At 30.4% G+C, this 18,858-nt stretch overlaps 5 protein-coding genes across 15 annotated transcripts; 3 read left to right on the top strand and 2 right to left on the bottom strand.

The window, feature by feature from the left end:
* Nucleotides 1-13: 13 nt before the first annotated feature.
* On the top strand, nucleotides 14-826 carry Uqcr-11 (Ubiquinol-cytochrome c reductase 11 kDa subunit). Its single transcript, XM_076804939.1, has 2 exons — nucleotides 14-265; nucleotides 539-826. The coding sequence occupies exons 1-2, from the start codon at nucleotides 170-172 to the stop codon at nucleotides 710-712; spliced, it is 270 nt and encodes an 89-aa protein (XP_076661054.1). The 5' UTR covers nucleotides 14-169; the 3' UTR covers nucleotides 713-826.
* A 13-nt stretch (nucleotides 827-839) lies between these two features.
* LOC143364767 (rabankyrin-5) lies at nucleotides 840-9,941 on the bottom strand. The gene is made up of 13 exons (XM_076804930.1): nucleotides 9,379-9,941; nucleotides 9,122-9,311; nucleotides 8,942-9,051; nucleotides 8,128-8,387; nucleotides 7,906-8,055; nucleotides 4,771-5,174; nucleotides 3,974-4,687; nucleotides 3,252-3,524; nucleotides 2,750-3,191; nucleotides 2,472-2,669; nucleotides 1,614-1,854; nucleotides 1,272-1,527; nucleotides 840-1,187 (listed from the first exon to the last, which is right to left on the bottom strand). Exons 1-13 carry the CDS (start codon nucleotides 9,380-9,382, stop codon nucleotides 1,058-1,060), a joined length of 3,372 nt encoding a protein of 1,123 aa, XP_076661045.1. The 5' UTR covers nucleotides 9,383-9,941; the 3' UTR covers nucleotides 840-1,057.
* On the top strand, nucleotides 6,021-7,887 carry LOC143364779 (uncharacterized). Of its 2 annotated transcripts, none has more exons than XM_076804933.1 (4): nucleotides 6,021-6,557; nucleotides 6,720-6,915; nucleotides 7,040-7,216; nucleotides 7,279-7,887. In XM_076804933.1, the coding sequence occupies exons 2-4, from the start codon at nucleotides 6,861-6,863 to the stop codon at nucleotides 7,557-7,559; spliced, it is 513 nt and encodes a 170-aa protein (XP_076661048.1). In that variant the 5' UTR covers nucleotides 6,021-6,557; nucleotides 6,720-6,860; the 3' UTR covers nucleotides 7,560-7,887. The 2 variants fall into 2 exon arrangements, with proteins under 2 accessions (XP_076661048.1, XP_076661046.1); XM_076804931.1 differs by having other exon boundaries at nucleotides 6,022-6,557; nucleotides 6,720-6,921.
* Nucleotides 9,942-10,770: 829 nt separating the features above from the next.
* Nucleotides 10,771-14,831, top strand: LOC143364685 (SANT and BTB domain regulator of class switch recombination). Of its 10 annotated transcripts, none has more exons than XM_076804897.1 (10): nucleotides 10,771-10,852; nucleotides 11,250-11,332; nucleotides 11,594-12,302; nucleotides 12,375-12,755; nucleotides 12,858-13,124; nucleotides 13,199-13,493; nucleotides 13,588-13,816; nucleotides 13,882-14,155; nucleotides 14,230-14,411; nucleotides 14,502-14,830. In XM_076804897.1, exons 2-10 carry the CDS (start codon nucleotides 11,254-11,256, stop codon nucleotides 14,612-14,614), a joined length of 2,529 nt encoding a protein of 842 aa, XP_076661012.1. In that variant the 5' UTR covers nucleotides 10,771-10,852; nucleotides 11,250-11,253; the 3' UTR covers nucleotides 14,615-14,830. The 10 variants fall into 10 exon arrangements, with proteins under 10 accessions (XP_076661012.1, XP_076661031.1, XP_076661036.1 ...); XM_076804916.1 differs by having other exon boundaries at nucleotides 11,966-12,302; nucleotides 14,502-14,829; XM_076804921.1 differs by having other exon boundaries at nucleotides 12,236-12,302; nucleotides 14,502-14,827.
* Nucleotides 14,832-14,842: 11 nt separating this feature from the next.
* On the bottom strand, nucleotides 14,843-18,491 carry LOC143364759 (lymphocyte-specific helicase). Its single transcript, XM_076804924.1, has 7 exons — nucleotides 18,312-18,491; nucleotides 17,779-18,134; nucleotides 17,126-17,709; nucleotides 16,390-17,009; nucleotides 15,352-15,746; nucleotides 15,030-15,279; nucleotides 14,843-14,954 (listed from the first exon to the last, which is right to left on the bottom strand). Exons 1-7 carry the CDS (start codon nucleotides 18,463-18,465, stop codon nucleotides 14,878-14,880), a joined length of 2,436 nt encoding a protein of 811 aa, XP_076661039.1. The 5' UTR covers nucleotides 18,466-18,491; the 3' UTR covers nucleotides 14,843-14,877.
* Nucleotides 18,492-18,858: the final 367 nt, after the last annotated feature.

Below are 18,858 nucleotides of genomic sequence, written 5' to 3'. Positions count from 1 at the left end.
AAGCCAGAGATTCGGTTCTTATTGCCATTGAAGATGGTACGTTTTAAGACAGGCAACTGCAACGAACAATTTCAGTCTCTTTATATCTGAAAGGATACCACGGAAACTCGGTGCACATTCTCAATTAATTTAGAATACTTTCATAAAACAAAACTCCACCTTTAAAAATATGTCTTTCCTACAAAGTTTGTTAAATCGTTATATTCCTACTGTAAAAGCAGACGACAGTGAAGATGAATTGGTAGACCCTCAAAAAGTACTTCGTGTAAGTTATAATTATTACATAATATTTTTATTACAACAATTCAAAATCCTTTTTCCCAATATTATATACATATAGCTCCTTCTAGAAATTATATTCAGCACTAGTCTTTTTCCGTGAATGGAAACATAAAACCTTACAAAGTATATACCAAATATGCTACTATTGCTGTCATTTTCTTACATATATATATATATATATATATATTAAATAAACTAATTCATAAAATGAGTAATTGTGTATCAATAATAAGACAAGCAACTGTTTTCTCTGCAGGAAAAATGTGCAGCAAAAGCCGATTGCTCCAATTTGCAACAGAAACTTAATACATGTAACGATCGGGTCAATTCAAGATCTAATACAGAAGAAACATGCCTTGAAGAGTTGATTGATTATGTAGAATGTGTAGATCACTGTGTATCAAAAACGCTCTTTAGTAAACTTAAGTAAAATTACACTGTGACTACAATTATATGATCCTGGTTAAAAAATGTTATTGATTAACTCGGTGCATTGTAGATGTACAATTACTGTTAGGAATAAATAATAATTTATCTATGGGTATTAATACTTGAAATGATATTTCCTTCATGTGTATTTAAAATTTTATAACTATAAATTTAACAAACGTTCAACAAGAATAATTATATAATACATATATAAATGAAGTGTATATAATATATAATGTGGCTGACATAGACTCGTATGGACTTTCTATACTTTCTATGAGAAGTGCTTATGGAATGACGTTTATTTTATTTACATATGAATATTTTTTATTATTTAAGTCTTTTCTCATTCAGCACCTACTTGCAATACATCGAAACATACTGCACACACACGCACTGGTTTATTCAATCCAAATTTTACAATTGGAACATCTTGACCAGAACATTTATTGCACAAAATTCGACCACAGTGGCGGCTAAAAAAAAATTAAAAAATTAATTTCACATATTCATTACATATAATCACACATTTATATATAATCATTTCATGGATTATATACCAGTGATGCCTTCGCATTGTGATAGAAAATTTTGTTCCACACTCCAAACATAAATCTTTTTCTGCCCATGGTGCTTCCTGCGTTAAAGAATCCAACAGTCTGTATAATAATTGTTTTGTTGCTACTTGATAGTTAAAAATAGTAATTCCTTCCTTATTCATAGAGGCCAAACATGCGCCAGCCTTCACCAGCGTACGACAAAGCTGGCCATTGCCTTTCATATAGGCAATTAATAATGGCGTATTACCCTCTAAATCTTAAACAAAATACCAAATTATAAACTGATTTGTCATAAGCTGACTAGTATATACAAATTTTGTGTGCGTTTTTGCATACATTTACCTGTTTTATTTATTGGATATTCTGGCATACATTCCAAGAAAAATTCACATATAGTCGCAGCATTATCCTTTCCACATCGAGCTAATTCATGCAAGGGATTTCTTCCCTTAAGATTTACTGCTTCTGCATCTAATGTACATTCAGTCAAAAGTGTTCTCACTACTGATATATGTCCCTCTCTTACAGCTACATGCAGAGCATTATCACCATCTGCATTTACTGCGTCAAAATTAATTTTATTCTACAAGAAAAAAGTAGTTTTTGTTACATACAAATATCACACACACACATTTATCTACTTTTCTAAAATAGTTAATATGTTAGAGTACTCTTCATTTTTACAACATTTTGGTGTCATAACAAAGTTTTAGTGAATCGAGCCGGAATTATTATACTTTTGTTTAAAATGATCTAAATAAACTGCTAAATCAGTAGGTTTATAAGTTTCTTCGACTACAAGCTTTATTATAAAACTTATACAGTTTTATTTCTATATAAGACAATGGCTCAGGACGGCTTTTGACGTACAACGGATGAAGAAATCTGTTCAGCTTGACATTGTTCTTGAGTGGACCGAGTGTTGTTCATTGGAAAAAATAGAATATGACATCTCGTGTTGGCACTAAGCGGTGTCGAGAGGACAACATCAAAAGAAGAAGAGAGGATAGAGATTTTCTAGTTGCGAAAAAAGCATTGTCGTCTTATATCGAAAAAAAGAAAAAGAAAACTGTAATACCATCATACTCCATGAATCTTAAAATTTTATCGGTTCGTAATTAAATTTTATTCATAGAATTTTTAGACACTTTCTACAAATAGGATTCGAATCTTTATGGACCCTGATATAAACTGTAATACCTGTAACAAAGCAGCTACGACTGCAGCGTGACCCGCTTTCGCTGTAGCATGTAACGCAGTGTTCCTATTTGCATCCGTGTCGTTAACGCGTGCACCAGCCAAAATTAAACTTCGTACTAACATTTCATTTCCAGAGATTGCAGCGAGATGTAAAGGCGGAGTTTGAGTAACATCGTGAACTCTAGAATTCACGTCTACCTACAAAACAATAATTATTTGATTATGCAAGGAAGCGTTGACATATCTACGATATAAATATATTTCAAAATTATGTTCACCTGTATAGATAACAGAAAAAGTATGCTTTCCATATCATTCTTCTGAATTGCAGTATGTAAAAAGTTTCTGCCTTTATTGTCGTATTGTTCAGCAGCTTTAGGTAATCGTTCCAATATTGATTGCGCTGCTTTATTATTTCTGAATGTTAAAGCTGTTGCAAATGGTGTTAAACCTTTCTTATCTCTCTTATTCAAATCTATATTAGGATGACAAAGCAACAAAGAAATAATTTGTGAATGCTGATTTTGTATAGCAACATGAACTGGTGTTTTTCCATCTGCATCCCGAGCGTTCACATCTGCGCCATGTTCAATAAGAGTCTGAACAACTTGTTCTAAACCCCATTGACAACACAGATGTAACGGACTACATTCATCTCGCGCTTCATCACCGCCTGAGCCATCTGGACCAGGCCTTCTCGGTGCATTTAAGTCGCAGCCACTGAAACAACGTTATTTTACAAACATATTCTAATTTTGAATACTTTACGCTTTACATTACCTTCTTATAAGGAATTGTGCAATATCCTCTTTATTTCCATCAATTGCTCTATGTAGTAATGTTTGTTGACAATCATCTGGTCCAGGACTCCAGCAATCAGTATCAGCTCCATATTTAACTAGGATAGATGCTATATCCTCTTGATCAGAATCTAGTGCATCCCATAGTGGACATCCTACAGAAGTATCCACACCTCTTTTACAAAGAGCTTCTACAACTTCACCCAGTCTACAATGTACAGACAATTGCAGTGGTGTGTCCCCATTTACAGTCCTAAATAAATTAAAATTTAATTTTTAATGATTTCCTGGGGAAATCTCTTACCTATCTGACTGGGGTGTTGTTTTAGTAATTGTAAAAGGTGTGCGAGAACCTGAAAATGTCGGGTCGGGATGGGTTGAGAATTTTATTCGGGATCGGGGCGGGTTCTCAAAAATTTCGAGATTCTCGAATTTATCGGGATTCCCGAGAATAATCCCAAAAATTCTCGAGAGCCTGTCCCGATTCCAACCATCGAGTACCCGACATTTTCGGGTTCTCGCACAGCTCTAGTAATTTCGCTTTTGACAAATTCAAATTTGGGCGTCTCCCGAAATATCAATGTGGTGCTACATAAAATTATCGGAAACAGTTGGATAACATTTACCAAAATCCAATCAAACACATATTATTGCAAGTATGATTGAAAGTTATCCACATAATCATTATTGTATGAAATTTACCTAGCATTCATATCTGCACCATTTTCTAGTAAAAAGATAGCTGTTGCTGAATCCTCCTTTAATATTGCTTGATGTAACAGTGTCAGACCCTCCTCATTGCATTGATTGATATTTGCTCCTGCTTTTATTAAAGCCAAAACGATATCTTTACCTTTCTTGAATGGAGCTTTTATAGCCAAGCTTAAAGGCGTTTCATTTGCATTATTTGTTAAATTTAATTGTGAACTTGAATTAGGAGCGCTTAACAATTCCAGTACAATGTCAAAATATAAATTTGCAACAGCAAAATGTAACGGTGCATCTCCATTAAATAATGTCACTTCGTCTAATGGAAAACCATTCTTTAATAAAGTCCTAGTTAAATTTTTCAAGCCAATTTTACAAGCTTCATGTAAGACAGAGTATCCTTCATTATTTTTTTTCATTAAATTATCTTTGCAATAATCAAGTAAAAACAATGCTGCCTCCTCTTTACTTTCTCTAACTAGAATGTGTAACAAAGTGTCTTCAGTATCTCTGTACACGGGGTTAGGAGTTGCACCCTTATCTAGGAGCTTCTTAGCAAAGGATTCACAGAAGGGTTCTGCTTTCATTGTAAGACACAAAGGAGTGTCATTGTCATTGGTAGTTCTATCTACATTTATAGTTTGACATTCTAATAAAATATCAAAAAGCGGTGTGTTTCCTTCCCAAACACAGCTATGTAAGGCAGTCCTGTAAAAACGAAACATAGTTATTATAAGGATATTATGAAAAAAAGTTTTAAAAAATCCTTTATTTAATTTATATAGTTATACCATCCTTTCTGGTTCTGTAAATTAGGATCAATGCCAGCTCGAAGTAATCTGGACCCTACAGCTGTCATATCTTCCGAGCTATGTTTTGTCACTAAATGCAAAGCAGTACATCCTTCAAGTTCTTCAGGATTGTTAATATCCTGTGTACTTTTTGTAATCTTGACTGGTTCACGTAACTGTTGTATATTACCACTACTTTCTAATTGTTCTATTATAAATTCTGCTGAATAGGAATCTCCTTTGAAAATAGCAGCTTGTAGTAAAGAAAATCCTCTTGAATCTTTTGCATTTAAATCAGCCCCGTGTCCAACTAAAGTACGAGCTAAAGAAGGCTGACGTGTTTTTAGTGCAACTTCTAGAGGCATTTCTCCCTTATTATCGAGAGCATTTACAGCCTTCGGTAACTAGAAAAATAATAATAACAGAATCTTAAAATAATAATAACACACTCTTCTTTTTCTTTATGTAACAAATTTCTGTGTATATATATATATATACACACACACACAGAAATATATATATATATATATATATATATATATATATAGAAGAAAGATAGAAGGAAAGATAAAAATATATTCTGCTATTTGATTCTTAGTTGAAATTTCATAATTATTCGGTTAGTTTGGCTTTCGTGACTGTACATCAGAATCGATTTAAAATACGTTTTCGTTATTAAGTAACAGTTTACATTAACTATGTATTTATTTTGTAATAAAAATTTATGAAGAAAGGCAGAATGGAATGAAAACATCAGAAATGACTGAAATGAAACTGAAAACCAGAAAAAATATACAATATCAAAAAAGGTTTCTGAAAATACACATGTATAGAAGAGACATGGATTAATATTGAACTAGAAATAATCGAAAAATAAATTTCCAGAATGCTAAACTATTACTTCGATAATGTAGAACAATGTTATGAATAATGTATTTGTTTTGTAGATAAAATATTAATAGATAATTAATAGAAATGAAATTCTCAATAACTGTACTATACCGAAAAGGAGCTTAAAAATGTTGTTTTAAATGGTGATTTAAATTTAGTTAGTTCTTTTAAATAATTTCACAAGAAGTGCTACTGAGAGTGACTTCTTGAGACAAAATAAAAAAACTATTGTTATTGAAAAATACTTAACTATGAATCATGGACTTTTAAAAATGATAAAATACTCATAAGTAGGTAATGTGTCAAAAAAGTCATTATAAAAAGTCATTATTTCGTTGGAATTTTTAACATGTTTCAAACTTTTAAGCGGGAGTGTACATGTATAGATGGTCATGGTAGTTGTCCACCCCACTCCAACGACACAAACGGTTGGGATAGGGTGGGGTGGATGACTATGTAACCACTGCATACGCCCATAGTACATATGTACTTGTGTAGCAATACCTGTATATTTTTAGTGTTAAAGATACACAAACGATGGTGTAAAAAAGTAAGCGGAAAGGAATATGATGATTATATTTGATATATCAGAAAGTGTGGTCCATAAATGATAGAGAGACCATGACGTGGCGTATAATACAGTCATCTGACTGCAGCCACTTCCCCATGGAAAGAACACGATTTGTTGTAAAACAGCAACAGATTCATCGAAAATTTAATATTGCGATGTGACGTTCGGTGAACATTAAGTGCAATTGGGAATGAATTTCAGTGTTGACTTAAATATGTTTCTTTCATTCATTACATGTAAACGTGGAGGATAAATAATTAAAGACGATCTTTTAAATGATTTTTAAAAATCAAATTATAAACACAAGATTTTTCATATTATATTCGTAAGTTAATTTGAATTATTTACATACTAAATCAATGATTTCTGTTAGTCATTGTAAATTAATTTTTTTTCCCTATAATTCTTGTTCAATGTAACAAAATGATATTCTACTAAAAATAATGATGTACTTTTATACAATTTGTTCTTAATTCGATTTTTTCAGGTTTTCATAATGTGGTGGTAAATTGGATTTTGAAGCTACAAACGAAAAAATTAAATGTTCACGAATGCTGTTAATTAAGTAAACATAAATAACATTTAAAAATCATTTCTTTGTAGAAGTTTTGAATTAATTGCAAATACCATGACTTTAAAAGTAAATTCAATAAAAATCATATTAATTCCTACAATTTTTTTGTGTATGTGTATGTATGAAATATTTAAGCTTTATTCATTTTACATTTATTATAGCATTTGTATCAAATCTGTTTATAGATTTGTTAATTGCTTTTTGTGAATTATTTACATATTTAAAACTTTTAGATGTGACAACACCAATAAGTGCAGACGGAATCTCATGCTTTAAATGTTATGCATCCCAACCAGGAACCGAAGAAACTGACTTATTATGCTCTCAATTTGATGGAAGTGCTAGATTTCAAGTATATTGTCCTTCGTCAACACTTTGCAGAAAGAAAACCATTTACTATAAACTCAAGAGTAAGTTCATTATAGTTTAAATTTAAAGTGTCATTGAATTATTTTTAATATATGTTGTATAGCATCTTTAATAACGGCTGTGGAAAGGGACTGTGCACCTCAAAAACGTACGATTCCTATTTATAGTGATGTAGATAATAAATGGCAAAACACAGAAGAAATTGTAAAAACAGCGTACGAGGAAGATTGTTTCCTTGGCGAAGACAGAGGAGCACCAGGAGGTCCACCAGAATATTGTTTTTGCAGTTATCATTTATGCAATTCATCTCAATCAATTAAAGCTATGAATATGTATTATATCTTCGCATTAATAATGATACTATTATTTGCAAAGCTGATATAATATTTTAATTTCAAGTATTTATTCATATAAGAATACTATAATAATATTTTTCTAATATAATATCAATTAAATATGTTATCATTTAAAACAAAGAACATGTGATATAAATATATGTAAATTAATATACTTAAGTAACACTCTTATGAAACAGAATATTCAGTTTATAGTTTAAGTAACATTAATAGTAAATATTTTTAGTATCAATGTTTAAAAGAGACCAGTGAAATGTACTTAAAACAGACTGTGAAAATGTATGTCTGTTTTTATCATACTGTGATGCATAAATTATTAATGACTATTGTGCAGGAATAAATCAAATTAACACAAATTTGAATACATAACTTACCCCTGAATTGTTTTCCACTAAATATAAAAAAACCACATCTTCTCTCATTAATCGGACAGCAGCATGTAATGGATATTTACTTTTTGTTTGTAATAACTTGTACAATAAGGAACCAGGCATTTCCTTAAAATCTTCTCCAGTTAAATCTTCCTAAATGAATAAAGTTTTAAATAAAGTTATGTTAAAATTAGCGTGTTTGAAGGTGTTTGCAGTATTTTTTACCCAGTGAGCTGAAATTAAAGAACTACAATGTTCTTTTAATTTTTGAGTCCCCAATTCTTCAGCGGCTGCATACAATTGTACACAATCCTTAAGCCCCACAATTCCAATTAAATATTTCTCACATTGATCAACTAATTCTATCAATTGAAAATTAGATGCTGCTTTCATTAGGTCCAAAGTTAAATTTTCTTGAGATATTTTTCCTGTATAAATCCACTTTAACAATACTAATCCAATATTTGTGTCCAAATAAGTCCAATCTATAAAGATGTTTCTCTGTGCTTATTCATGTGTACAGAATGTCTGGCATACCATGGACAACCAATAGGGAAGTAATTCTATATGCAAAAGCGAGTAGAAAAGAAAGAATAAAAGTTTTTTGTTTGATGCCTCGTTTTCGTGAGAAACGAGTTTAAAGATCCTAGATCGTAGATTATCATCAGACGCATCAGCTGAGTCCTATCTAATAGCAAGTGTATCCATTGAATTTTCAAACATGGTTTACTTGTAAACGAAGCGTCAAATGAAAAAATTTGATTCTTTCTTTTTGACTCAGTTTTGCGTGTAGAATTACTTTCCAATCGGTTGTCCATGCTATGCAGGGCACCCTATATATTATATAATTATTTTTCATATACAGTAGAGCTCTATTTATCCAAACCTGCTATGCAATCATTTGGCATAGACATCTAGAATATTCTTATAACAGTAGTTTACATATAAGTATTATTTAATTTGAAAATAAGTATCATATGCACATTCGTTTAAATAAATGGGGTTCTACTGTACTGCTTACTAAACCTTAATGTTTTACCTAAAGTATTTACTTCAGCAAGTACCGAATCACTGAAAAAATCTGTTCTCGCAGATAATATAAATTTATGTGCTGGTATATCTTGACCCATTAATTTGACAGTAACATCGCTATAAAATAAAATTGATTAATTATATATTATATGCATGTAATACTTTTGATTTAATAATCTTTACAAACCTATAACGATGTTGACCATATAAGGATGCTATAATTGTCAAAAGTTTCCCAATAAATCCAGATTCCTGTTTATCTGCAGTAGCAATAGCATATTCACGTTGAAGTTTTGCATTTGAATTATATAGATTAACGTATTGCTCACGCAATAAAGATAAATGCTGTTGCCATTTTTGTGCTTCCATCGAATCCTCTAAAATATACATGTATAACTAGGTGTCAACCAGATTACAACAAATGTAAAAACATTCTAAACTTACCCATAATTATAAAACTGTATCAAATCTTCCCACGAGTATAAAAGTTATTGCATGTTCGTTTTTTTTTTCACAGGAATTTATAGTTGCTTGTCATAATTTATTCCACATGAATACAACATAAAAATATATTGATATTAAATAACAAACTTAAAAAAGAACTTTTCAAGACGACGACGATATTAGGTTCACTCTTAGAAATATGTTAATCAGACTTTACAACATATCATACGCCCACAAACAGTACTTATTACATCTGTCACACACATAAACTTACAATATTTTCATTTCTAAAGGAAATGTAGCCACACTTTTGGAAGATACAAAAAGTTCTAGGCAATATAAACAAAAAATTTTCGTTAAGTTCAATACCAAATAATATAACAAGCAACCGGCACTGTTGGCAAATAGTATTTTTCCATTAAATAAGTTTAAAGTTCACACTTTGAATCGTACTTAATGCATAGATTTGTTTAATTATAGTTCGTCTAAAAGAATGAACAATACATTGTAGGTATGATGTATCGAGATATCTGGATGTATCATCTGGTATCATTACGAGTTCCCGGAACTAAAAGTAGCTAGAAACATGTGATAGTTTCCCTAGTCTTCAACTAGTAATATGAGATAATATTATCAGATATTTGATCATGAACACGTATGTACGACGACAAAAAGTACTTTTTTCTTGTATATCTAGATATAACGTGTTTTTGAAAATGTTCATAAACAGATACACGTATAGTAACTTATTGTTGTTGCAAATTTTAAGTCAACTTCCTAGTAAGAAACCATACATGTACTGATATGTACCAATCAGTGATGAAATATTGGCCAAGATTTTTTGCGCATGCACGGCGATTTTAGCCTCAGTAAAGTAAAATACTTGATAAAATGAGGTACCTTGATTTTGAAAATAGCGAACTGTACGCTTCTTTGTAGCTCCTTCTCTAATATTAGCTGCCATTGTATAATAAAATATTAACAATAACTTGTTAAAAACTCGTAGGATACTCGTCTTGTCTCGGAAGAGATTATTCCGGTATTTTCCCGCCAATATCACTGACCCACTACCTTTTCCTCATAATATAGATACGTTACTGTTTTGGGCGTGCATGCGCGAAAAAACTTGGCCGATATCTCATCACTGATACCAATATGGAAATACTTCAGCGCACACCAGTTGAGCACAGAAATATTGAGAAATATGCACGGCTGCAATGTAAAAAGCTAGAAACTTCCTTATGTTTCGAAAGTATTTATAATATCTGATAATATCAATATGAAATTCTGTATATATTTATTCATAATCTTTATGACAAATACTACACAGCAATGTTAACCAGAGAGGGGCTGCTCCTCTCTGTGTTGACTATGAACAATATACATGGTCATGATAAGTTCATATGTACATATACAGTATGTCAGTATACTTAGTAAATACGTGTGTAAGCATATGATTTGAGCTTACAAACCGGTAAGAATTGTATATATTATCTAAATTAATGAACCTATTACAAAAACAAAACTAGTTTTAGTTTAGTACAAAAATGTTTATATTTGTTCGTAGTACTTTACTTTATTTAATTCATTTATTGTAAATTTAGTAATTGAATAAACTTGTAAAGGGATGTTATATACTGTTTTATCAATATTATGACCCTGCTTGTCCAACTTTTTAAGAACAGATAAATTTTTATATAGATATCGAAATTAGTTTTTATACATAAATTTGAGAGCTGATTTTAATACCTATATGTATATATTAAAACATAATAACAAATATATTCGAGAATAATTTTAGAAGAAAAATACTTGACTTTTACTTCTAATTGAATTCATTGTGTATAATGCATATATCTCTATTTCTTTAGAGAAATGGAAATTAATAAAATGCACGATAGTTCTTCAAATGAAAATATGCACAAAGAAATAAGTGTTTCAACTACTAGAGAAGGTACATATAAATCAATTGACATATTGCACAACTTCAAATCGCTACTTTTGGTATTGCACATTCATATGTATTATTTTTTATTTTATTCTTATTTCGTGTTTTTATGTTTGCAATAGTTCTCACTTAATATTTATCTAAGTTTCCTTAGTAGCAAAAACTTTAATTGAAAATAAATATTAATACATTCATAAATTTATTATATTGCTTTCTTGGCATAGAAATATTAGTCTAAATATAAAATAATAAAAGTATGTGCTTTAGATTTGTCAGAAATACTTCAAAAATTTCAAGATTACAAGCATCACAAGTTAACAATTGGAATGTTTTTTGAGTTTATGAAAGTTGCATATCAAGTCAGTGATAACTGTAAAAGCATAACTACAATATTTACAACAGACAATAAATTTGATTGGGATAAATTAGCAAAAATTAATGTACATTTAGAAATATCCAATCATACAGTTCATGACAAAAGTATCGATAGCAATGTTGTAAACGAGAATAAAAATCCTGTTGTACCAGAATTAATGCTTGAAACTTCTGACATGAATCTTCAAAATTCAACTTATTTTATCACATCTTCAAATGAGCAAATTGAACATGAACAAACTTTTAATTATAATAAAAATTTAGCAACTAATACTGAAAACTGTAATAGAGTTATGGAAACTTTATCACATTTGGATGAATCGAAAGTAGTTAGATCTACAGACGCAACAGAAAATCTTTTAATAAGTTTGATGAAAACAAATTTAAGTGATATATTGCACGAAGGTTTATTAGATTCCGTATTACCATATATGATTCCAAAATCTACTGTATCACAACCTATTATTAAAAAATCAATTATAAACAATGAAATTAAGAAATCTAATTCATTAAGTAATAATATTGATACAAAAGTGGTTACAAGTTTAACACACAAAGAAAAGGAAAAAGATAAAACCAAGACAAATAAACGGTCACTGGAGTAAGTTTATCAACTGTAGTTATCGATTACAATTGTAAATTAGTATCAATAATTTATTCTATGTTTATACAGAAATGAAGTGGAAATTCATGTTTGTGACGAAGAGAAAAATATAAAAAAAAACTTTCATTGTCCTCAAAAACTCCTTATCCAAAAAATGCGTTATTTCGCCGATATAACAGCTGGACAAAAATTAGAAGAAATTGATATATCAGTTCATTGCGACATTGTAATATTTGACTGGTTAATGAGGTGGGTAAAGAAAGATATGACCAAAAAATCTGAGTGGCCAGTTTTAGAACCGTGTAATGTCATTCCAATAATGGTGTCTGCATCCTTCTTACAAATGGAACCACTTTTGGAGAATTGCCTACAGTATTGTCACGATAACATGTCTGACATATTAAAGACATCCACAATTTTAACTTGTTTAGATGATAATCTTCTTACAAGGTATTTTACTTTTCTACTGTATACTTACTTTATGTATCCAAAAAATGAAGAAATTTATTTATATTAAGCATTTTTACGTCTAAAGTTAATAACTTATTATAGATTAGTAGAAAGATTTACAAATGAAGATGTGGAAGCATTAAAAGACAGGAAAGATAAAATTCAAAGTAAACTATTCTGCAAATTGATTACTTCGTTGGCAGCAGTGATGCCAGACAACAAGAAAGGACATTATAGTTCTTTAGCTACATTATTTAAATGCAGTAAATGCGGGAAAAGTATTGTTCAATCTGTTTCCTATCATGTACCATGTATTGCAAGTGCAATGGTAATCGATAATCATGGACACATTCACAGTAAACACGTACGGTAAATAATAGGATAATAGAATACAGAATTTGCCTTGTAATACATATAGTAACAATGAAACATATGTTGTTTAGAGATTTGTCATGGACATTAAATGATTATATTATTACTCTTCGAACGGAGTTACGTTCTTGGCGTAAAGTTTATTGGAGATTATGGGGTGATTGTCATTTCTTATTTTGTACGCAGTGTAATGTATATTTTCCAATTCATCAAATTGATTGGTGCTGTTGCCATGCAGAACCTCCACAGTTTTTTATTAATGAACAGCAAAGATCTATGCCATTCCCTTTAGGTAGATATCCATGTTGTAGTCAACGAGCATACAGATTTGAAGTATTACCAAATCGTGAAGGCTGTAGGTACAGGGTAAGTATTTGTAAGTATTATTATTGCTACTGGTGAGTTGCTACTGAGATTATATGGGTAATTAGAAACAGTAAGTAGTTGTTTGTGTATTTAGGAACATATTCCAGACTTACAAACTCAAAGAGATATAAATATATTGAACATTTTCTCAATATACAGAGAAGTAATAGCGATGGAACCACCACAATTATTTTTTCCAGAAAAAATAACGAGACTAGTAGCTCGTGATACATCTCTTGATTCAGGAAAATTAATGTGCAAAAATACAATGTGGTGGGCTGGTTTAGAACTTGCTCCACAACGGCCGAGATTTGGACTTCTAGGTGAGTGTTTTAACATATATGTATTTTAGAAACATTTTTGTTTTAATCTACTATTCAATGTTTAGGAAAAATATGGAGTGGATCGGGATTTCGACGATCTTTTCAAATACAAGATTCGCAAAAAACATCGCTAAGAATTCATCAACAAGCCTCTCTTGCAAATGATGTTTCATCTATTACGTCTTCTGTCACCGAAAGTGACGAAGATGATGGCATTACAGTTGATGAAGATTGTAGCATTGATGAAGAATCCTATAACAGCGAAGAATCACTTACATGGTCTACTTTAAAAACAAGAAATAAAAATATGAAAAAGTCAAAAAATCAGATTCCGTGGAAGTAACGAAATTATATTTCTTCTTCATAACGGTTAAACGATTTATGATTATTGATAAAATCTTTACCACCTTCAGGAATAATGGACGATCTTGGAATAATGATTTAAGTGTGAGGCACAATCAAGATAATCAAAGAGAATTTGAAGAAAAAGCAAGTTCACAAATGGTAGCACTATTAACAAAAAGAGTATCTGCAGATTCTTCTCTACTAGTAAAATCATTGAATAAACACAACCGTAGAAAGAATCAGCTGAATGGTATTGTCGTGTATTTAATATTAATCTATGGAGAATTAGTATTAAGTCATTATTATATAGTGAACATTTATTTAATATTGTTTATAACAGGTGGAACATATATGAAACTAGAAGCAGAATTTCGTGATCAATTAAATCAATGTTGTAAAAATAAAACTCTGGCTGGAAAATATTTTCTCCGCATGAAAGCATCTAAATCATAAGCGGCGCTAGCACACGTACGTAAAACGTAGAAATTTGTCATAAAAATGAAAAATCCGCAATATGGTCAGTTGCACTCGACCTCCATATATGTACCTATCACTGAATAATAACTCTATCAGATCTTGTATCTCCGTCGCAACTTCCTTATAAATAATTACTCAAATATAAAAATAAATAGTATAAATAATATTAAATTACTTGACGCATTACAGAACTTTTTCATTTAGATTATCTCTAGCCATTTTAAGGAAATGTAAGGCAATCAAGTTTCTTTAGGTTTGCAGTTCTCAAATAAGTCACTTCTATCCATCAACTTGTTAAGTTCTTCTTCTGTAAAAACTGTAATCATATTTTGTTATTAAGGGAGCGTAAACATTGTTTATATTGAAAAGATATGAAGTTTTTATGGTTTACCTTCATTTTTAGATTCAACGACTTGATAATCATTTGACTCTAAAAATTGTTGTAATTCCAATAACGTCTCCTTATTTAGTACATTGGTAGTTTTGGAAATTACCATCTTCTCTAACACACGTTTCGCATCTGCACGTCTAATAATTATTTCGTCAATAGTTCCTTTAGTGCAGAATCTGTATATAACTATTGGCTTTGTCTGGCCTATCCTATGACAACGAGCCATAGCTTGTATGTCCATTTGTGGATTCTAAAAACATACATCATTAATTTTAGCTATTATAATAACGCTCATAAATCATATATAGATAAGTTAGTGTACCCAATCACTGTCATATATAATAACAGTATCTGCTGCGGTAAGATTTAATCCAACACCACCAGCTCTTGTGCTTAAAAGGAATAGGAAGACATTAGGGTCTGAATTAAAACTTTCTATGTTTCGTTTTCTTTCTTCAAGTTTAACAAGACCATCTAATCGGACGTATTCATAAGAACGCAATAATAAATAATCTTCTATCTTGTCCAATATTGTTGTCATAGTGGAAAATAATAAAACTTTATGTCCTTGACTTTTAAGTTTTGCAAGCATTGCATCTAGTACCAACAGTTTACCAGATGATTTAATTAAATTTTCATCTATTAATGGCAAACCAGATGGATCCAACGGACAATGAACCAGAAATGGATGATTTACAATCTTTTTATACATACTAACTGTAACAAAGAAATACATTTCATAACAAAAAGTTTTGTGGTTAATATCTTTTTACATACAGTTGGGGACAAAATTAAGTGGACACCTTTTAAAAACTAATAAGTTTTTTAAACTTGGACTAAACGACTTTAGTTTTTGGAGATGTTAGAAGGATTAGTTCACTAGGTAATGAGTAAAAAGATTTTTTTTCAAATTAATATCGTCACGATTTTTAACTTTTTCATCTGTGCCTGTGCCATCCATACACAAAGTTTCATCGAAATCGGTTGACGCGTAAAAAAGCTAAAAGGTGTAAGAATCTTTGAATTTGGGTTTACGATTGATCTAAATCGCATTTTCTCAATATTTTTTTGCCATTTTCAAGTATTTGTAGCAATCTTAATTGATTTTGATGAAACTCTATTCAGATCTATAAAAGGCATATTTTAAATTTTCGTTATAGGCACAGATGAAAAAGATAAAAATCGTGGCCTGCACGTTTTTCTTCAAAATTTTGACCAATAGTGATTTTTAAATAATTTTTTTATACATAAGCTAGTAAACTAATTCTTCTAACATCTAAAAAAACTTCCAATTTTAAAAGAGTTTTTGAAGGGTGACCAATTAATTTTATCCCCAACTGTATTATTAATGATAACGAACCTCTTTGCAGAAATGTAATGTTAAGAAGGAAATCTCGATTACGTTCTGTGACATCAGTATACTGTCTCCACATTTGTAATCTATCATGAGTTGAATCATTTTTCTGACGTGAACTACCCTGTAGATTTTCTTTCTCAATATCATTGTTGAGTTCATTGTTGTTAGCCATATTTCTTAAGACACATCTTCTCTTCCGTCTTTTGCCATCATCTGTATATATAGTAGGTTCTTCACTAATTTTAGATAATAATTGTAAATCACGGTTTAATACTGCTTTGTATAAACTATGTTGGAGTTCCGTAAGAGGAGCATAAACAATCAATTCTTTTTTTGGTGGAATCTCTAGACAAACATCTGACTTCTCACGTCTTAGCATAAATGGTTTTAATATTTCACGCAAAGATGCCAAAACATGCTTTTCTTGTTCACGTTTTAAAAATTTTTTAGTGCCTTCATCGTACTGAAGTTCCTTTGCATCAAACCATGATTCAAATGCAGCTAGATCATCAAAAATTTCTGGCAACAAGAAATTTAATAGTGACCATAATTCTGCTAAATTATTTTGTAACGGTGTGCCTGTTAGAAGAAGTCTATTCATGGATTTGCAGCCTGCTAACACCCTATATCACAATAATAAATGTAATTATAATCAACAGCTTCCATAATTAAATTAATTGTAAATGAAAAAATTGAGTGTACTCAAATATTTCAAAATTTTTAAATGCAGCAAACATACTTGATAAGTTGACAGTTGTAGTTCTTTATTCTATGTCCTTCATCAATTATTATATATCTCCATTGTTGAGATCTAAGAAAGTTTTTATCCTTCATTGGTATCTCAAATGTGGTAAGTACAATTGGTTGTGAACTATAATGACCTGCAACGTTATGCTTCTGTTTAATCTTTTTTTGTATGATTAATCTTTCATTCGTTGAACCATATAGTATGGTGACTGGCAGTTTTGGTGCAAATCTATCAAATTCCATTGTCCAGTTTGGTATAGTTGATAAAGGAGCAATTATTAAGTATGGTCCGCTTTGTTGTTTCTCAAACAAATGACATAATAAAGCTATTACTTGGATTGTTTTTCCAAGACCCATTTCGTCAGCTAGAATACCATTTATACCATTTTCATAAAGGACTTTTAACCACTGAAGTCCATCTTTTTGATAATTTCGTAAGTTTCCATGAAAATATTTTGGCATTTTAAAATTATCATAATTCTCTACACCATTTTCATCATCATTAATTAATTCATTTTGAATATCTTCTTGACTTAAATTTAATTTACTCCTGTTCATATGTATTTGTTTTTGTACCTATAGAAATTAATAATATTAAAAAAGAATAGATGAAATATACTAAATAAAGTTTACGAGTTTTCTTACATCTGTGGATATATGATTTCGTATATCTTGACTTTTCTTCTTTTTTTCCTCTAGAGGTGTGCTTTCATCCCTGTTATCAACCTTTTTTGTGTTTATAGTAATACTTTTCATGTTTTCCTGCTTCATAGTACCATCAATTTTATTAAAAATGTAATTGGAAAAAAATTTACTTTTATTTAGTAAGTGCATCAATCGTTTGTATTGCTGTTCTTGCATTTCATGAATATATTGTTCTTCTGCTATTAGTTTAGCTTGATATTGAGCTTCATTTCGTTTTCGTTTCCTAACATATTCAATATCTGATTTTAAGGGCTCATTATTAAATTTGACATCGGTTCCTATAATATTTGTATTGCCTTTCCACATTTAAAAGAGAAAAAGGAGAGAAAAATAAATTTTTATTGGATTTAAACCTTATTATTATATAAAGAAAAAATATTAGCACTACTATTACGTTTAATATTGGACAGAATACATTACTAATAAGCAACGGTGTTATCCCTTTTAATGTAAAATGTAAACTAGATGCTTACCTGTATTATTTAAAATATCAGTGTTCACATTTTCTTTATTAGTTTCCATTTTAATAATTATTATGAAGTAATAATAAATAAAATTAATTAATACAGATACAAAGAAAACAGTTTCAAACTGACGGCACCGCGTGACCTTTATATATAAATGCATATAAGTAAATCCCGCCAAATGTGACAAACACTATGTCGATAGTAACATAGTAAGTGATAGTAAGCTCACTTACAAAATCTGGACAGATAACTATATTTATGAGACATGACATCAGGGGGCGCTGATTTAATTTTTAGATGATTGCTAGGCAAAGTGTAATAATATACGTTCTAAGCAATTTTTCGGCCAATAGCGATGCCCGATCATTGCATGCATTATCGCTATTGGCCGAAGAATCGTCTTACGATTACAGTTAGAACGTATACACTTTACCTAGCTATGGTTGCATTTGCTTTCATTCCCTTCTATTAGATTTACTCTCTGCTTATATATATATATATATAATATATAATATATATAATATCTAGTTATATGTAATATATAAACACAATA

Source organism: Halictus rubicundus, chromosome 2, assembly GCF_050948215.1.
Source record: "Halictus rubicundus isolate RS-2024b chromosome 2, iyHalRubi1_principal, whole genome shotgun sequence".
Lineage (NCBI taxonomy): Eukaryota > Metazoa > Arthropoda > Insecta > Hymenoptera > Halictidae > Halictus > Halictus rubicundus.
Note: the sequence above shows the minus strand (reverse complement) of the source record. Positions and strands in the feature narration are given on the sequence as shown.